Source organism: Chelonoidis abingdonii, chromosome 8 (genome assembly GCF_003597395.2).
Source record: "Chelonoidis abingdonii isolate Lonesome George chromosome 8, CheloAbing_2.0, whole genome shotgun sequence".
Lineage (NCBI taxonomy): Eukaryota > Metazoa > Chordata > Testudines > Testudinidae > Chelonoidis > Chelonoidis abingdonii.
This window is the reverse complement of record NC_133776.1, coordinates 37,327,275-37,341,202: the sequence shown is the minus strand read 5'-3', so window position 1 is coordinate 37,341,202 and position 13,928 is coordinate 37,327,275. Positions and strand designations below refer to the sequence as shown.

The window sequence follows — 13,928 nt, the reverse complement described above, 5'->3', positions numbered from 1 at the left end:
TACAGAACTTTATACAGGCACAGCATAGTCAAATGTCATGTTTATTACTTTTGCGAAGTCTGGATGCAAGGTGCTCTCTGAAGATTCAGTCTCCTCTTGTGGGCAATCATAATTCTCTGAAACGTCTGCAGAATCTTAAAAAGAAAACCATTATGGAGAATGACTGTAAGATTTGTATTACACCTGCAATTAATCTCCAGGTTTAAAATCCAATTCACATCCTATTTATTTGTATTCCATATTTTGTAACTTTTAGATATAGGGAACTATCAAGATATACATACACTATAACTGTTTAACAGAGTGGTTTTATCACTGTGACCCCTGTCCTTCCCAATCCCATTTCCCACTATTATTTATTACTGCCTCTTATTTTGCCATAACTAAAATTGGATGTTATTCTTTACAGGGCCAGGGTCATGTCTGTATTTGTTTTGTGAAGCATCTAGCACATTTATGGGCATGGCATATACAATAAATAATAATGCTCCTAATGAAGGGGCCTTTTCACTTTTCTCCATCCCTCTTGAGGTTGCACAGGGGACTTACTCTAATCTTATGGGCCAGATCCTCAGTTATTATAAACTGGTGTAACTCCAGTGATGAATTTACACCAGCTGGGGACCAAGTCCTAAGGCTCCAAAAACTCCAACGGCTTATCTGCTGTAGACAAATAAATCCAGCATGGGGAGCTGTAGAGAATCATTCTATGTAGCTCTGCAATCCTCCAATTGCAGAAGATCCTTTTTTAATTTTTGTTTCCCCTTGGTGATTTAGCCAGTTCTGGTGCAGATGATATGAGTTACTACTAGAACTGGTTAAAAGTTGGAATTTCCCTTTAATGAAAAATTCCAAAAACCTTCAAAAATAAATGTGTTCTCTTTAGGAATGAAACGTAGAATTTTCAAAATCTCCCACAAAAGGGAAATTCTGAGAAAAAATGTTTTGAAATAATCAAAACATTTCATTTTGAAAATTTCAATTTAAATTTTCAAAATGAAATGCTATCTGGGAGCCAAGCTCAGCCATGGCTCCCCACTCCACTGCAGGAAACTGGGAAGCCTTGAAAGTTTCCAAAGCTTACAAGGGTCTCTTACTGCAGTGCTCTAGCCAGATCTCCCAGAGCTTACATGTCCTGGCTCCACTTCAGGGAACTTGGAAGTCCTGGAGTCCATGACTGCAAAACAGTCTGCCTTGTGCGCTGACCCAGAGCCATGGACAATAGAAGTCCTGGGTTCACAACTCTGACTGGCAGTCCACTAGGTAGGCTGCCAAAAAGTGGGACAGTTAGCTGGCAGGTTTCCAACAGAAAGCCTGCCTTTCCTCTGTTGGAAGATACATCACAATCAACTCACTCCCAGGGAACATTCTGATTTTGACAAATTGTATTTTCCAGTAGAAAAAGTTCCATCAGAAAATATCCTCCCAGTGCTATTTGTTACAGCCTCCAGCTACTGATCTGTGGTAGCAGCTCACGCTTTTAGGTTCCTGGTTCAATCTCTGGTATACCTGTGAAAAGGGTGGTCATCACATAAGTGGGGACTTCACTGAAATTTGAACCTGTGGCCTTCGACACTTTGGGCAAGGTTTCTTTGAACCAAAAGAGTAAGTAACCTACTGGTGAGTGTGTTACTCCTCTCCCTTCAAGCTCAATATACAGGGAATATTAGTTGTTACCCACTCCCAGCTCTAGAGCTTTAGCTTATGCTTTTAAGTCTGAAAGTCCCTGGTTCAATCCCTGGTGTTTTGGCCAAGAGTGTTGTCACACAGTGAAAGGGCATCAATACACAACTTCATTCACAATGGCCAGAAATAAAATGCTAACATATTAATGCACTAAGCCTCTATCAAAATGGAAATTTATAAACAGCTGGGATTTTGCATTTCTTCCAGAAGTAAAATAAATAAATAAAAACAGAAAAAAACCCTGTAAAAACAAAAACAAAACAACATTGACTGACCTGTCCAAAGTAAAATTCCTTTAATCTTTCAGACAATATCAGGACAGTAAGTCACAAAGTATACACACAAACACATTAAATAGAAGACTGACAGGCAAGACTCAATTTATATAGTGCTACATGTGCAAGGCTGTCATATGACTCACACTGCTTTATTGGGAGCTGTGCTGCTTAAACTCCACATAGCCCTTTGAAAATTACCCCCAAGAGTTAACTGATACTTTCAGTCAATTTAAAAGCTTAGGAGCCATTCTGTCAAAAAGCGATACTGCTGTGGATGCATAATCCTTCAAAGATATTGGCAGTTAAAACAATCTGAAACCAAAATCTGAAGATGCATTTTTTGTATTCAGCACAAAAAGAAATGCAAATACATTAATTCTTACCAAGTTTCATATCTGTGAGATCTGTGCTTTTCCTCTCCTGAATGGTCCCCTCCGGATTTATTTGCAGGATTTTGTTGAGAGTAGAAATCCAGTCATCCATATCCTGCTCATTTTCAGATGCCAGCACAAAGTATGTCAGGTCATTCATTTTCAGTTCAAAGGCATGTTTCCTAAGCCTGCTATTCTGTTGCACGAAAAAGAAAAAAATAAATAAATTGAAGATAGGAACTATTTTCAAAAATTATTGAAAATAATCACGTGGAATGGTAGGGGTTTTATATGGCAAACCACCTTAGAACTAACACTCAAGGAAATTTAGTGTCATTAAAAAACAAAACACAAATGACAAATTTTGTGATATTAATGTTCATGAAACATTGTCTTTTCTCACCAGGAGACTGAAGTCCTCTTTTAGCTACAAAACTGCTATACCATGGGGCAGTGTAGCTTTCCTACATAATTTCTGGCAGTACTTGCCTACAGTATCTCACAGTTGGGTTGTAACTTATGTCATAAATAATTAAAGCTCTCTGAAGACAAAAGAACAATGCTTAGGACTTGTATAGTGATGTGTTTCAGTGCTCTCTGGAGAGACCACCTCTACAGCTGAAGTCTGCCATACCCATTCAGTCATACAACATTCTGTTGAGATCACCAGAAGGGCACCAATTAGTATTAAATGTAGCGTCTGTGATATGGATATTTGCTTGACTGGCTCCACCAACTCATTCCATCATTCCACTACATGGTAAGAATATTCAGTCACCACCAACTTGGGCTGAAATTGAACTAGGTTCTGCTGCTTATAATGAAACCCCTGTTTCATGCTGTCTCCCATTTCAAGACATTTACAAATGCTACCAGCTATGTTCACCTGCTGACTAGCTCCCGAGCAACTAATGTAATTACAAAAGCGAAGAGCCCCTTTGTTCTTTTTCCACCGCCACAACTGATGAGGGTCAGAGCACTGGGAACAAGGTTGTTGAGTCTTCTTACTTCTGCTCTTTTCATTGAGTCACTATTTTCCCTACACTTTTTAGTTCTTCTCACACACTAATATTGTTAAGTCCTCAAGCTATAGTACTAAGGTGTCCTAAGACAATGGAGACTGACAACCCTCCCTTTATTACGTAGGGCACTGTCCGTACAGTACTCTCAACCAGCCCTAAAGGCCTGAGTACCTGGCATGGCCAGGATGCATCTAATAAATACAACTGTCCTGTGTGTACACCATTTTCATTATCCATTCTTCACCCCAATGTTTGTATTGATTGTTATTAAAACTTTATAGAGAGGTGAAGTTATATTTAGAGCCCTACATGGATACAAAATTTGTGCCCGCATCTGATTCATGATCTGCAAAATTGGTCTGTGGATATAAAGCAGATATCTGCAGATTTGCAAGGCTCTAGATATAAAATTTGGATCCGCATGCATTCACAACCTGCAAACACGGTCCTTGGATATCTGCAGATATAAAGCAGATATCCACAGATCTGCAGGGCTCTAGGGATATTCAAAAAAGTACTGAAGCAGCTATGCCTCAAGAATATACGACACAATGCATAGAACAGCAGAGGAAGAATCTAGAACATTGACTTAATTTAATCCAACCAACATTATTGTGAAAAAAATGTATTAAACAAATTATGAATGATTAATCTCTACAAGGCTACTGAACTGCCTGCCAACTCCATTGTATTCCTTATAAGCTGTTTTTTTATGGCAGGACATAACATCCAAAGACTTTGTGTTCAGAGCAGGCTTCCACAGAAAGAACACTTTACTTTAATCTCTGCTCAAATAACATTTCTCCTCTTCTCAATCCACTTTTAAAGTGCAAGCTAAATTCCAGTTTGAAAGGTGAAAATGTCTGAATGGGTTTCACTAATAGGACCTGAATACAGAACCCTTATTCATGTTGGTGAAAATTACCTTACACAAATAGTCCCATTTGAAGTCCCCCTGTATACATCCAATAGCCATAAAAGAGACTGTGCCTCTCAAACCACTCTCTCTTCTTTCCTTCTTCCAGAACAGTTTGTTCTTTCTATAAACGGCTTTGTGACAATTGCATAATTGAGGCCAATTATTAATCTAATACAGCCAGTAAATTGTACCATTTCTCTTCGTTCTTTCTTCTTGCAGTTAAATATTATTTACAGAACCATAAGCATTGGATAGCCATTAAATTAGACTGCTCCCCCAACAGAGAACTGTTTCAGGAAATTCAAAGATTCCATGGCAAAAACTTAGGTATATTGTCTGACCATTTTTCTATACAACTCCAGAACAATTTTGTTAATATGAGGTTAAGAAATCAACCAACAAATCTCTCCAGGAGAGCTGGAAGAACTGACCATTGCAAACATACATATTCCCCTTCATGGAAAGAAGGCAGTGGAAAATTCTGATGAGATATTACCAGTCACTACATTTTGAAATGGCTTTTTGGAAAAGCACAAGATGCTGTTGGTAAGCATGTTAGAGTCATTCTAAGAAGAGAAAACTGAATGGTAATTTTTTAAAGAAATTTAATTTTAATTTAATTTTAAGAAAGCTTTATCTTTCTTAAATGAAGGTTAAAAAAAATCAATTCCCAATGTAATGGCAACCAGACTTAAAACTGGTCTATATCATCATGATGTACTTGCAGTAAATGTTTAATGCATCAGACCCACTTATGAGCACTAACAGCTGTTAAGTTAATGAAACAGCTTGGTGAAATTGAATTAAATTACATGATTCTCTAATGCTAATACAGTACATTTGTCTCTTCACATTCATCAAATTTGCAAGACTTTATGTGATATTCTTATAACATCAGTTTTAACATTCTTCTATCACATTCTCTTAAACTTCAAAGAGATCTCATACCTGGATGGCCCTTCTTCATAATAAAGCATTTGCAACCATTTACAATAGCTGTCAAAGCTCACTTATTTGTTTTCAGTATTTCAGAAAGTGTCTAACAAAAATTACGTCATGGTTGATCCAACTGACCTTAAAGTGATAGCGAAGAACCCTGCAGATTTTGTCCATGCATTCATGCTACCTGACCATTTTAAATCTGAGTTTTTTTCAGTTAATAGCCCTAATTAAATCTGATGATTGTGTCATGCTAGTTCTATAGCTCTATACATCATAGTTATTTCCCACTGAATAGAATGATAAGACCTCTTGATTGTTTTCTAAGAGTAGCTCGCAAGTCAACCAGCTTGTGAAGTTACAGCACAATGTTCTTCTAAGTAAGAGAGCTAGAGTTAAGAATATGAGGTCAGAGTCTTAGCTGGCATAAATAGATGTAATGTGAGTGAACTGGAAACTCTGTCTGATGGTTTGGATTCCCTCTTTGAGAAATAGCTTTGCAATTAGAACTGGTCAGGAATTTTTTGATGAAACATTTTTTTCAATCAGAAAATTCTGATTATTCAAAACTGAAACTTCTCAGTTTGGCATTTTTTAAAATCTAAATTTACTTAAAAGTATAAATAAAAAAGGCCAAAATCTAAAAAGAAAGTTCTGATCATTCCCAAACTGATTTTTTTCCAGGTTTACTGATTGTGAAAATTTTCTAGATTTTTTTCTTCCTTTGTTGATTTGGTACAAGAAAAATGTCCAAACTCTAAAAATTCTCATGGGGGAGAAAAACCATTTTCTACCCAGCTTTATCTGTAATAGAAATAATCCTCATCTTAGAACAGAGGTATAGACACATTTTTGTTAATCATTATTGATAGAGGCCATAAAAAAATAAGAAAAGAGTTCCAGAATGTGCATTTTGTAACAGCTCATTCATGGGTGCTTGGTGTGATAGACTGACAATATCCTGTAATAACCCTGAACAAACCTAATGGCATTAAGATAACCTTTACTGAATTCAGTTGAGTCGCACTGACGAAGGATTTATAGGCTCCGAGTTTTTCTTTTCCCTGAGAGTACTCTGACTCGAAGCCTCACCCCCACTCTGACTCTTCCGACTTACAACTCCACCCACTCCCTAAGGTCTTGGCCCACTCACTGCTCTCCACTCTCCCTCAAGTCCCTCTCCCAGCTGCCAAACAGCTGTTTGGTGGTGCCTCCAATCAGCTGTTTGGGAGGCCCTTATCAGCTAATTGATATTTTTTTCCATAGGTGCTCCAGCCCTTTTAATTGTATTAAAAATGCAGTTGTGTATGTGTTATTGTGGCATTTTATGTACCTTCTCAAGCAGAGAAGAGGATGCTAATGTACTTCTTCCATTATCAGCCTTTGAAACCACCCCTCCTCCCCCGAGAGGTGTGCCTATACTAGTTCAAACTGGATTCTCCAGGGACCAACAGGCAAAGAAAGAAATTTTGGAGAAATAGTCTGGTTTTACACTGCCTCAGGTCCTTCTTCCTGGCCAGCAAATGGACAGGCCCTACTCTGCAGAAAAGTGTTGCAAAAGACTGGGCCTACTGAGGCTCCATAAGACTGTGTGCCTGTTCTGAGCAGAAGCTGTGATGAACTTGTAGCCACAAAGAATCCCCTTGGGTGGAGATTTGAAGAACTGCTCCAGCCGGAACCCATGTTAGAGTTGGGCTGACCCATGGTAAGCTGATTAGCATGTGTGTAGGTTCTTTTGTTGTTTTTAATATGTAGTCTCTGTAATGTTTTTTTTACTTTAAGGATAAAATAGGCTTGCATAGGAAGAGCTATGTGGTAACTTATAATCTTAGCAATTGCACCTGTTAACTGTCTCTAAAGAGAAGGCAAGCAGGTATGCTTGGGCAGCCTGCCTCTATTGGATAACCCAGCACAGACAGGAAATTATGCAACCTCTAAATATCCTGGGCAGAAAGGAGAGGGATGTTGGTCTCCACCCAGGTGAGGCAACAGCTGCAAAGTTGGAAGCCTAAGAGTAGGTGCCCTTGCTGGACCATTAGATGAAATACAGGTGCAGTTTCCCTGAACAGTGACACCCGGCACCATATGTCAGCAAGATGAAATCTGAAATATGTGCTCTACTCTCAGTAGGAGTTAAAATTCATATAAGCGAATAGCTAAAAGCAGTGAAGCCTGTTTTAAAGAACCAGGTAAATGACACCATTTAGTAAGAAGAGGCCATTACCTAAAGGATGAATAAAACTGGACTGAGAATCTTGGTAATACTTTCAAATAGTTGCTCACACCAGAGGCTGCCTCCTACAGGTCCAGTCCTAGCACACTAAATATCCATGTCAGTTATGTGGGATCTATAAAGAAGAAATCACCTTCCAATTTTGTCTTGTGAAAAAGAGAACAAAGATTATTAAAATGAATGCATCTGTTGTCTGTATTATGCACTTTCCTTTACAGCCTCTGCTAATATGTTTAAATGAGATAATATAATGCTATCAGACTTTACCTAAAAGAGCAATAGAATTCACATGCTGAATCTTAAAGACATTAGGAAGGAAAACATTACTATCCACTTTTCCATATGCACTTCTAAGTCCTGGCAGGCAGATGAAATCCAATGCAAGTCTTTGATTCAAGTCTGTATCTACATATTTTCTTGTGTAGCCAGTAACAGAAAGAAATGCCTCCTTTCTCCATTTGCTTCTTTATTGCCCCTACACTATGGAAATCTGGCCTGTGACTTAAAATGTAGATATCTTCAACACTTGAAGTTCAGTAATATTTCCTTCTGGAAGAAATCTCAGATTCAGAAATAGGAAACCAAAGATGAAATAGCAGTGAAATACAAGGCTTACCCCAATGCCTACAAGATGATTCCCCTAAAATCACAGGGTTGTTACAGAGATTAATCTAATTTAGTTAAGAGACTTCTGGCCTTTTCAGCATGTATGCTACACCAGCTCAAAACCTCATTCTCCTCTCAGTTACTCAGAGTAACTCTTCAGTTACTCAGGAGTTACTTAACATCAGTCAGTGAGGTTACAATGGTGTGAAACTTATGTAGGGGGGAGGAGAGTCAGGACTTGAGTCTCCCTCAAACTTAGAAATGCATAATTACTTACACTCATTGGACCCAGTCCTTCTCACTTACTGCAGCTTTACACCCAGTTTTGACCTCTTCATCCATTCCCCTCGCCTACATTCATCACATTCTATGAGTGGTGGTGGGGAACAAAGATTGATGCTTTTCCTGGTGCTGTTGCACTGCTGCCATCCTAAGACTCCCTCCTTTCTGCAGTGTGAGTAGCTCATGAGTATATTAACTCCTCACTTAACGTCATCCTAGTTAACGTTGTTTCGTTGCTCAATTAGGGAACATGCTTGTTTAGAGCTGTGGAATGCTCCTTTCTAATATCATTTGGCAGCTGCCAGCTTTGTCCACTGCTTGCAGGAAGAGCAGTCCATTGCAGCTAGCTGGTGGGGGCTTGTAACCAGGGTGGACTGGCAGCTCCCCATTCCCCTAAGTTCCCTGTGCTGCAGCAGTGCAGCAGGCTATCAATTGCCCTGGGCTATCAATTGCTGGCAGTTCAGCTGTCTCTCCAGCAACTGCGATGTGCTGCTCCTGCCCTCTGCCTTGGAGCTGCTGCCAGACACTCCTGTTTGCTGTGCACAGAGGGAAGTGGGGGTGGGGGGGGGCTAATGTCAGGGTGTCCCCTCCCCCCTGCTCCTCAACCACACTTACCCATATAGAGCAGGGAGGGGACATGGACGGAGAGACACAGAGAGCGCTCGGGGCAGCAGCTGCTGTCTCAACTTCCTGATCTACTTAAAAAGACAATGCACTTAAGAGTGGGTCAGCTTATTTAAACGGGCAGTGTGCATCTCTCTCTCTTACTCACAAGGTGTGTGTCTGTCTGTCTGTCTGCTATGCTGTCTCCTCGCCCTCATGTTCGTGCTTCCTTGTGTGAGAGGCTACATTAACAACGTGTTAACCTTTGGGGGCTCAGCCAAGTGCTAGTTTATCATTTAGCAGCAAGGCATTCCCTGGGAAATATCCCACCCTCTTCCACCCTCTGACTTCACCAACTCAACCAAGCTTCACAATCATCATAGCTGTGAACATTATTGTTTGTTTAAAATGTATACTGTGCATATATCTATATAATATATAGTTTTTTGTCTGGTGAAAAAAATTTCCCTGGAACCTAACCCCCCCCATTTACATTAATTCTTCTGGGGAAATTGGATTCGCTTAACATCGTTTCACTCAAAGTCGCGTTTTTCAGGAACATAACTACTACGTTAAGTGAGGAGTTACTGTACATTCACTCCATGTTAAGTGTCTTAGTCATGCAATGGGAGAGGCAATGTCTCAGTTGGCCACCTCCCATCTGCCTGCCTCCCAACCGGCCCAGCAGCTGGAGAGACTGGCTTCCAAAGATGGACAAGACACACAAAAAAAAATCTAGGGATATAATCAAAAGCTCTGGACAACTGACAGAAAAGCTGGTGATTGAGGGAGTAGGCAAGAGTCGGAAACTCAGAACCTGTGGCCAGAAGCTGGAGATTATGCAGGTCTAATTCAAAGGTGTCACTCTCCTTCCCTGTTCTTTTAAGATTGAGACCAGAATGCTAAAAATATCTTAAAATCCACTGTTCTTGTGATTTCTGCTATAGTAGGCTGTCTCTGAAATGGACCTGGAAAAGGAATACATTCTGGTTCTGGATGTGACCCAAGTCCAAAACTCTTTTGGTGGTATAGGTACTGGGGGCTAATTCTGAAGTTCTGATTGAGGCTTGTCTCTAAGAGGAGCACCCAGTCACAGCAAACTGGAACAAAGCCTTCCTTCTCAAGGCTTCTGAACACTGAGGCACTTGGCAGACTCATGCCACCAATGGAGCAACACCAATTCACAAGCACAGATGAAGAACATAAAACATCACCTAACAACAGCGAGTTGGTAATTGACAGTAACCAAACAGCCCTGAATGCACTCTCTCACCACACATCTTCAAAACAAAACATCAGTTAGATTCCTGATATATCTTGATCTCTGAGATAGAAATCCATGCTGTAAACAGCATATTGGGCCCCATTTATTTATTTAAAAAAGCTTCAATTTTAATCCTTTCAGAAATAACAACAGGTGAAAGGCTTTACATTACTACAATAAGCTATATGAAACTGACTGGTTTTGGCTATCAATATTCTTTTGTAACATTTCGTTTTCCTCCAGCAATTATGTTGTCCCCCAAAGAACGTTTCGTTCTTTTAAACAGATGTATTCAATGGCTCAATCTTAAAAGACACATAGTCAAATCATTTTGCCCACCCACACTGTGTAATAAAAGCAAGCTTTACATGACTGCAAGAATTGCTAAAGAATGCAATAACTGTGGAGATATGTGCTTTGTATGTGCACTACTGCACACTTACTTGGTATGGGCACTGAGAAATTTAGCGATCTTGTATTGTATATTTGATACTCTTGGCCACAGCAGGGAATGACTAGCTTACTCTTGAGTAGCAATATTTTTATTTTTCACCGTGGAGGGAACGTAAAGGCTGTTTGAATCATTATGGATCTGCCCTGAAGGCTCTCATGAGGGGCACTGTTCTCTCTCTCTTCTTGCTCAACATGAAGGTGCAGCTGTTGCAGGAGCGGGGACAGGGTAGCCCGGTGATATTAACTGCAGTGCCTCTGATGGAACTCAGTCTGCATCACTATCTCATCAGACCCGGATGGCGCAGCTGACTGCCTTTGACCAATGTCTACCTGGGATTTGGGTTTACACGAGGGCCAGCTGACTATAACTCAGACTTGACTGAGATAATTTGCCTGCCTTCTGATACACAGGTAACAGCAGCTGTTCTTGGCCTGGAGGCTCGCAGGCCTATGTAAAGGCTGCAATACATTTAAGGCCTCGTGCTTTATTTTGTTTTATTTATAAACTATAGACGCTTTGTATTTTTTTCTGGAGTTGGGTGGATCTGTCAAGATTCCCTCATTCAGACTGAAAGCCACTTCAAGACCTTCTGCCCAAGCATTTACACAGATAAAATATACAGGGATTCCCATATTCCCAATCAGGGACCATTGTGTTAGACTCAGCTGGCAAGGCTGCTGCCCCTCCATGTCACTGGAGTCTCACAATGACAGATTTCATTACATCTCTACATGCCTGTCCTTATACTGCCTTATGCCAGGCTGGTATAGAGGACAAGTCTGCACTGCACATGGAAAAACAGACAGCTATTGTAGCGGGGTGATCACCCGCTCCTGCCCATGAAGGGTTAAAAGTAGCCCTGGGGAGGGCTGTGGCTGGGAGAAAGCATCTACTAGGCTGACTGGGGCCACAGTTGGCCCTATAAAAAGTCAGTGAGCCAGGAGCTGCCAAAGACTCGCTCTAGCAGAGGAGGGAGATGGATCTAGCTGCCAGAGTCCTAAAGGGTACTGGAGTGAAGCAGGGCTGGGGAAAAGCCAGAGGAGCAGCGGAGCTCCAGGCTGGCAACTCCCCAGGCTGCAGGGCCCAGTCCTAGGCCCACAGAGGTACTGGGAGGCAGAGGAAGGCAGCAGGTCCGAACCCCCTTGCCTATGATGAGTGGTTTTTACACTGCAGTCTGCCCCAGGGAGCAGGGGCTTGGTGATGACTGGCAGTAGTCCAGACTGAGGCAAGGTGGGATTAGAGGGTTGGGGGTTCCCCAGAGAGGGGAGACCCAGAAGCAGAGCGTGGGGGTATTGCGAGGGGTCGGCACCCAGGCAGCACCCAGGGTCCTGGGAGGGACACGGGGGCCAGCAGCAGTGGAACACTGGCCTGAAGAGGGTGCTCCAAGGTTGTGAAAGAGCTAATTCCTGAGATGACCAGCAGGAGTCGCTGCAGGAGTGAGTCCCACACGTGACAGCCATCTGCACAGCTAGTGCAACTGTGTGGGCTGAAGTGCTGTATGGAACTTTGAGCTGGCATTTGTCATCAGGGTGAATTCCATCTATGCTCTGCCATTCTTTCCCACTTCAAAGGCCCTGTGTCAAAACAACCTATCCTTCCAACCACGAAGAGCTACAGGTGGTCAAGGACCTCAGTGAGTCAGCCGGAAAGATTAGTCTAAGAGCAACTCCAAACTGAATCTGTACTGCACTCTACTCCAGAAGCTGAGCTGCCTTTGAAACATTCCCAGTCTTTCCTGATTCAGGAGCAATGGACCAGAGATATGTGCCAAACCCAAATCCCTCTACATGGCAGCATGATGTGCTAGATCAATCAGGGCAGTTTCTTATCAGAAACTACTTCTTGTCATGAAAAAGAATCAGATTGAAACATAGAAACACAGTATTTGGCAACAATGTAGATTTTAAAGACTTAACCTTCAGAAATACAACCATGGATTTTCAGTGCAAATGTCTTACCAAGATATCAGTCTAGGGCAAAGGCAGGCTTTAGCATGCCTGCCCTCTTTAAGATCCTCCATTATCTCAGTACTTATCAGAATGTTAGTCCCAGATCCTTCAATGGCATCCACACAGGCTAGCCTCATGCTAGTGTGGAGTTCATTGCAGTCAGTGGGATTCTGCATAGATGTAAATGTCTTCCCACATAGATCCTACTGCAGGACCAGAGCCATTTAGTTAATTTATATGAATGTGTATCAATGTCTGCTTGTAGTACTCCTATTTCTATACAAAACATTATGGTTTTATTTCTGTCCTCCTATACTGGTGTAAATCAAGAGTAACTCTCTGGAATCAATGGAGTTACAAATGAAAATGAGCCAGTACCAGACTTATATATACATCTCTACCCCGATATAACGCAGTGCTCGGGAGCCAAAAAATCTCACCGCCTTATAGATGAGACCACATTATATCGAGTTTGGTCCGGTATGCTGTGCTGGACTGGACCAGCTTCCCTGGCAGTGATTTAAATGGCCCTGTGCTCCAGTCGTTGGAGCGAGCCCCAGTCCCTTTCAATCACCACCGGAGCTTTGGCAGCAGGGCTCGGGTGGGGATTTAAAGGGCCTGGGGCTCCCAACAGCCACTGGAGCCTCTGGCCCTTTAAATCACTGCCCGAGCCAGGCTGCCAGAGCCCCGGTGGGGATTTAAAGGGCCCGGTGCTCCAGCTGCTGTGGGGAGCCCTGGTCCCCTTAAATCACTGTCAGAGCTCTGGGAGCGGGGCTTGGGCAGTGATTTAAAGGTCCGGGAGCTCCACATGAATTCGGATATAACATGGTACAGCAGCGGGGCTTGGGTGGCACTTTAAAGGGCCCGGGGCTCCCCGTTGCTTTACATCCAAATTCATGTTATATCGGGTCGCGTTCTATCGGGGTAAAGGTGTATGTTCTCATAGTAGACCTGCATCATTCTCATTTGCCTTTTTTTTTTTTTTTTTTTGGTTAACATTCAATACCCTCCAATAAAATTTGTAGTTAACGATATAAAGCCAGATCCATAATACAGTTTACAAACATTTACGTAAGCTGAGGATTGGGCCCACAACGTCATTCCAAAATAATAAAATGAAATGATTTACCTGCACAACCCCCGTACAGGAATCCAAAAATATACATCCCTTTGGTTCCTTTGATATTTTCTCATCTTTGTAAAAATTCATAATGTATGAGTTATCCGACAACTGTGTCAGCTGGAAGTAGCGCTTTTTGAATGACTACAGTGAAAACAAAAACACAATTGCTGTACTTCAAATTGTTTTCATAGATATTTTA

At 41.6% G+C, this 13,928-nt stretch overlaps 1 protein-coding gene across 10 annotated transcripts in view; it reads right to left on the bottom strand.

Annotated features, from left to right (window-relative positions):
- The window catches only part of DOCK10 (dedicator of cytokinesis 10), a 241,168-nt gene that overhangs the window by 105,072 nt on the left and 122,168 nt on the right, over positions 1–13,928 (bottom strand). For all 10 annotated transcript variants that reach the window (XM_075068541.1, XM_075068543.1, XM_075068534.1 and 7 more), the window contains exons 7-9: positions 13,736–13,870; positions 2,348–2,531; positions 49–134 (exon numbers count right to left, since the gene is read on the bottom strand). In XM_075068541.1, the coding sequence (XP_074924642.1) occupies positions 49–134; positions 2,348–2,531; positions 13,736–13,870 (405 nt within the window). The remainder of the gene's footprint in view (positions 1–48; positions 135–2,347; positions 2,532–13,735; positions 13,871–13,928) is intronic.